The 6,320-nt window shown below is 41.9% G+C and overlaps 1 protein-coding gene across 1 annotated transcript; it reads left to right on the top strand.

The window, feature by feature from the left end:
• Positions 1-184: 184 nt before the first annotated feature.
• LOC114354836 (serine/arginine repetitive matrix protein 1-like) lies at positions 185-5,294 on the top strand (the record flags this gene model as incomplete). Its single annotated transcript, XM_028307405.1, has 6 exons — positions 185-247; positions 582-645; positions 1,140-1,250; positions 2,262-2,386; positions 3,480-3,857; positions 5,118-5,294. Coding segments are annotated over 6 exons (918 nt in total), but the record flags the coding sequence as incomplete, so codon positions are not given.
• Positions 5,295-6,320: the final 1,026 nt, after the last annotated feature.

Below are 6,320 nucleotides of genomic sequence, written 5' to 3'. Positions count from 1 at the left end.
AAAATATTTTATGTCTAATTAATGGCACAGTATGGTCAAATGCAACCTGCATACCACCAAGCTTTTATGAGGCTACTAATATCATCAAAAATATGCTGTAAGACAAATATTTTAATTAAATAAATAAATGAGACACTAATTTGCTAAATATTTCAGTAACCATTGTTTTATTAATTCGTTTTAGGCGGAGACTGGATGCAGTGACTGAAGATTTGGAGCCTGAAGATGAAATAGAAACTCCTCCATGGTATAATAAATACGTTCTTCAAATAATACCGATGTACTCTCCCAATAATACTGACTATTTTGTATCAAAATGTTATTTTAGAAAGTTACAAGATATATTGAATCCTTTTTTAGTGAAAAAAATTGCCTAGCTACATTTCTGGACTGCACCTTTGGGAAGCTAAATGACCAAGGATGCCTTCAAATTAAAGGCATGAGGATGAAGAAACGCTGCAGTGGCGCTGCGTCTGTAATTTTTAAGGCACCCATAAAAGGTTTCAAAGGTTTAAGTCCAATAATTAGCTTCACCATTAAAAATACTAGCGATAACTAAGTGACAGATTATTTTTTCGCAGTAGTAGAGTGGACAACCCACTAGAAGGCCCCAGTTGGCTGCTCGACGCGCCCAGAAATGATAAGGTAAAACTATTTATTGTATTTCCTTGTTTATTACTTAAAATCGTACTAATAATATAAAGTTAAGTATTTTATTTGTTCAAAAATACAATGTTGTTGTTTAAAAATACAATTAGGAAATCACAGTTTTTAAAAGATCACATTTATGTACAATTTAATGCTGTTGAAACATTGTTAAACAAATAAAATAAAATAAATAAATAAAATAAAGATAATAAAACACAATTTTTTTCTCGAACGGAAATATCAGTCATCAAGTAGTTAGTTCGTGAACAAGTGTGTGATGATAGACAAATGAATCCTATATGGGAACCGTAAAATTATGCAGTTAAGTTTTTGAACTCCTATTATTTATAATGTGTATGAATGTTATTTTAAAATTATTTTTAGGACACTATTGTGAAACTGGTCCAACTTTCGCTGTTGTTATGGTCGGATATTCCCCCCTTCCAGGCGGTAACTATATTTCCACTACACTATCCTCACCGTTGTTTCAGCCAAGCGTGTCCCGTCCGCGCTCGAACCTGGAACCTGACTCCACCACCGAAGTTGAGGAGAACGCCAACGCGCACACTGCCTCGCCCGCGCTGTCTAATGACGAGGCAGAGGTAAATTCATTACTAACTTATTAATGCTTATTGTTGCTTTTTATATTATCGCTTGCTTGGATGTGAACCAGAGTGAATCAATGAATATATGAAGAATAATTGATTTTAGAATACCATTCATGACACACAAACTCAGAATTTGTACATAAAACTTGAAGAGGTTGTATGTTTTTTAACAGATTTGTCAACAATATGTTAATCATCATATCGAATCACAAGATTTCCCTGTTGAATAGCGCCACCACTTCAGTCGGTACAATACGCGGTCTCTTTCCACAAAATGTTTCTCTACAGAAAGAGAATGTACCTTTATTTGTGTAGCAGTGTGCGATTCTTGCATTCTGCGGCAACGTAACCTTCACTGTTATAACAGATTCTGCATTTGTACAATGTCAGTCATATTGTTAGGGCTTCCACTGCCCACATCTCGGAGGCGTGGCACTCACCACTTCACTTGTACTACCAATAACACCGCGTGAACTCCTATTTTAATTTCTTAACTCACCACAAACTGTAAAACTTAGAATCTAATATGTAATACAGTACACTGCTCTCGTTTCGTCTCCCGGTTGAGACCTCCACAAGATTTCCCGAATATACAGTATCTTCGGTACAACATTAAGCCTCATTGCTCGGTGGTGTAGCGGGGTACGCGGGGTTGGTGGGGGCAGTAACAAGCACCGTCTTGAAAGTTGTAGGAGAAGGTTGAACAAGGTTTTTTACTAATATAGTCTGGTCTGCGAGCATGTAGAATTTTGTCCAATGACCCCAAGCTACCCATCCTTATCGCTCGCGCGTAATTATATTGTTGTCGCAACTGTGCGACGGGCGCCCGCAGTGAGTGTGGAGCGCAACATAATTACGAGCGCGCGATAAGGATGGGTAGCTTGGGGTCATTGGACTAAATTCTACGTGCTTGCAGACCGGGCTTTAGTAGTTAAAATTTTATTTATATTTTTCTTGTAATTACTTTCATGTATCGCCTGTTAGACCCTGTATATCCTCCCACAGAAGGAGAACGCGCCCGTATGCGAGTTTTCGCCGACGCTGCGGCGCCGCAAGCGGTCCGCCTCGCCGCCGTCGCCCGCGCCGTCGCCGCTGCCGCGGGCGCAGTCTCGCGTCGCGAGGCGCCCTAGGTAAGCTAACACTTTGATAGCCTGCCGCTGCTTTTTCCACAGAACCCGAGGTGATGGTACCAACTAAGTGGCGTTTACCACCCTTTCTTTTTTATTCCTATGTATTTTTCGTCACATTATGTACCACTAAATATTGGCTGACAATAGTGACTTCTCTCAGAACAGGGCCGTATTATTGTCCCGAACCAGTAGTAAGTACCTTTCTTTTACCCAGAGGTATAATGGGGATGTTGCCTGGGTCAAAAAGCAAGAGTTTTAATTAGTCCGTCAGTTAACTTATCAAAAAATACTCTACACGTATTTTTCACTTTTTCAAACTAATGAAAATTTAAAGAGATAAAGCGCCCCAAAGTTCATAAGAAGAGGCCCGTGACATCAACGCTTGCTTAAAAATGCCGCACGTTGTGACGTCGTGCGCAACTTCAACGCACCATAACTATGTAATTATTTGTTAGATTGACAAATAAAAATATATGTGTCCAATATTTTTTGATATTAATTATCCTGCTTTCGCCTCCGAGATTTATTTTACCATGTATTGAATGATCAAACGAACTTACCAAGTGAAGTTCGATCTAAATTATCCTGTTTTCGCCGAAGAGATTTAAGGTCCCTCCCAACCCGAAGATTTCTATATCTTCTTCCCTGGAGGTAAACGTCAATGTCATCTCTTCTCTAAATATAATGAGACCGCTCGGACACCGAGCCCACAGCGTGGTAGGGGTGGGGTTGCCCGCTCTTTTGTTTTTTAATACTACTACGCTGAATATTGTGTGCGGATTGGGTTGTCGTACAGGGGTACTACATGGTAAAATAAATCTCTTCGGCGAAAACAGGATAATTTAGATCGAACTTCACTTGGTAAGTTCGTTTGATCATTCAAACATTACGGACTAAAAAAAATTTTTTAGGCAACTAGCCTATTGGGGCGTGTTGATCTTTTAAAGCCTACTTACAAAGAGTAAAACTATGTTTTTTAATGAGTTAGGTACCTATCTATCAAATGCGAGTATTTTATTTACTATTTTTGTATAATGGGGCCATTAGGTAAATATGTGAAACGTCCTAATATAGTTATGTTTTTTTACTACAGTAATAGTGGTCGAGTCCTAAAAGTACTCGTGGCCAAAATGCGTCTGGACGACGACAGCGCCGGCGACGAGAATGACGCGTCCCCACCGAAGCGGTCGCGAGAATCGCCCACGCAAAGGCAAGACTCACCCGTGAGGAAATCCCGTGAATCGCGGGATTCCCCTAGCATAGCATTGAGCGAAGTACGAGACTCGCCTAGCAGAAAATCGCGGGAAACGCGGGACTCGCCTAGCAGAAGATCGCGGGATTCGCCTGTCAGAAGGTCGCGGGAAACGCGGGACTCACCGACCAGAAGATCGCGCGATTCGCCCCACAAGAAGCCCGTGAGGTTCGACGCGCCCAGCCCGAATGGATCGACAGACGCCAGGGTTATAGTATCGTGAGTAAATATTTATTTTATATCTAACTAGCTTTCCGCCCGCGGCTTGCGCGCGTGGACTACATTATCTACATATTTTACGGAACCCTATTTTTTTCCAAAATTAAATTTAGCCTATGTTACTCGTGGGTAATGTAGTTTTCGAATGGTGAAAGAATTTTTAAAATCATTTTTGATGCTCGAGCAAGCGCTCTGCGGCTATTAATTGCACCGCGGCACTGCAGCACTGCTAGTAGATACACAGGCCGCGGGTGCATGTTCTTCAATGCTAATATAAATATAGTAGAATAGAAAGTATTTATTTGTCTCAAAACAGGTTTCATTTACAGTTTATCACAGATACAAAAAGGTTAAGAGACAAAAAGGTCTATGACTCAGTGATAGATAATTTCATCCACGAAGACGCGTCCCACCATTCTTCCGCTAATGTTTGAGTGTTATCGGTACACGTTAAATTATCCATGAGTGCACACGCACACTACAATAATGACGCTCGGATTGCACGGATCAAACTCCCCGCACCACGCGCTTCCCTCGACCAAAAATTGGCGGGGCGTGTCTTCATGGATGAAACGATCTATACTATTTTTTGATACAGACACGCGTGCGTGTGCGAGTTTTAGCGTAAGCCCTTAATAAGTTTATTATTAAATTAATAAGACACGGGTCTTAACGCGACGTTTATTAATGAGTTACATTATGTACTCACGGCTTGACGTTTCGGCTGTGATGCTGCAGCCGTGGTCACAAGCAGACTGGCGGCTCGCGGCGCCGTCCGTTCGGGCGGGCTTGAAAATTTTCAACTACGCTCATATTGTCATTTGTTACACTACCACTAGTGATGTTACCACGACACACAACACTCACAGTATCCGTATTCGTACTTGACAATTCGCGGTTTGCATTTATCAATCACCGGACCTTGTTTGTGACCACGGCTGCAGCATCGCAGCCGAAACGTCAAGCCGTGAGTAAATAATGTAACTGATTAATAAACGTCGCGTTAAGCCCGCGTCTTATAGATGAACTACACTGAACTGTCCTTTATTTGACACTGACAGGGGGCCCAACGTTAATAGCGGATCGCTAGTTCCGACTTTTGCCACGGTGGAAACCATATAGTTGCACGAAGATGGTGGCGCCCTTCTGTCAATGTCGTCGGTGGGACATTTCAGTGTAGTTCATCTTTACTATTTTAGTTGAAATGGAACGCGAAAGTTTAAAATCTTGAGTTTATTATTCTTTTGCTTTCAACCACAGGGAAGTGGTACCCGAGCCGCAAATGCTCGGCGGCGGTGACGCGCCACGCAGCGCGAGCGTGACGTCACGCGGCTCCCGCGACAGCCGCGCGGCGTCGTCCAGCGACAGCGACGAGCCCTCGGGCCGCACGCGCCGCCCGCGCAAACCCGTCACCTACAAGGAGAAGCCGCTCAACAGGTATAGATCAGCATTACCAGCTTTTTTTTTCGCCAAGTCTTTCTTTTTGAGTGAAAATAGCGGGATTCTTCCGTCAGAAGCGGGACATAGTAAAAAAACGTATATAGTCAAAGGTGTTCAAATATGTATTTATCTTTTTATTTGACTTAAAATTACGTTTACGTGAGAATAGATAGCAAAAGTAGCCATAGAAAAAGTATTTTAACAAAAAAATAATATTTTAAATCAGATTTACTCTATCGTTAAATTCGTCTTTAGAATAAAAAAAGAAAAAAAAAAAGAAAAATCTAAATTAAAAAAGTTTTATTCTTTAGAATATTCAAACAATAGTTTGGTGAAGTGAGTGTCTCTCTCTGAAAAGCGGGACCGAGCCTGTCCCGCGCGGGACGTTTAAATTTGATTTAAAAATCGGAACGTCCCGCCAAAATCGGGACGTCTGGCAACGCTGGATAGATCCAATAAACTGAACTCGCCTATCCCTGACATTGACAGCGGGGCGCCACAGTAAATACCGGATCGCTGGTTCCGATTTTTGCCATATTGGAAAATAGTTGAACAATGGTGGCTCCCCTCTGTCAATGAGTTTGGTAAGACAGTTCAGTTTGGGTCATCTATAGGTACATTTCCGCCGATAGTGTGACGACCATAGACTGTGACAACCATAGACAGTGTGGCAAGCATATAGTTCCAAAATACTGGACTGTCCTATCGATGACATTGACAGTGGGGCGCCACCGTCAATACCGGATCGCTGGTTCCGATTTTTGCCATGTTGGAAACCATATAGTTGAACGATGGTAGCGCCCCCCTGTCATTGAGTTTGGTAAGACAGTTCAGTTTGGGTCATCTATAGGTACATTTCCGCCGATAGTGTGACGACCATAGACTGTGACAACCATAGACAGTGTGACAAACATAGATAGTGTGATAACCATAGACAGTGTGACAAACATAGATAGTGTGATAACCATAGACAGTGTGACAAATATAGATAGTGTGATAACCACAGACACTGTGACCGCAATA

This window comes from Ostrinia furnacalis, unplaced genomic scaffold (genome assembly GCF_004193835.3).
Source record: "Ostrinia furnacalis isolate ACB-3 unplaced genomic scaffold, ASM419383v2 OfSCF2187, whole genome shotgun sequence".
Classification (NCBI taxonomy): domain Eukaryota; kingdom Metazoa; phylum Arthropoda; class Insecta; order Lepidoptera; family Crambidae; genus Ostrinia; species Ostrinia furnacalis.
The sequence above is the reverse complement of the archived record's forward strand: the minus strand, read 5'-3'. Positions and strand labels throughout refer to the sequence as shown.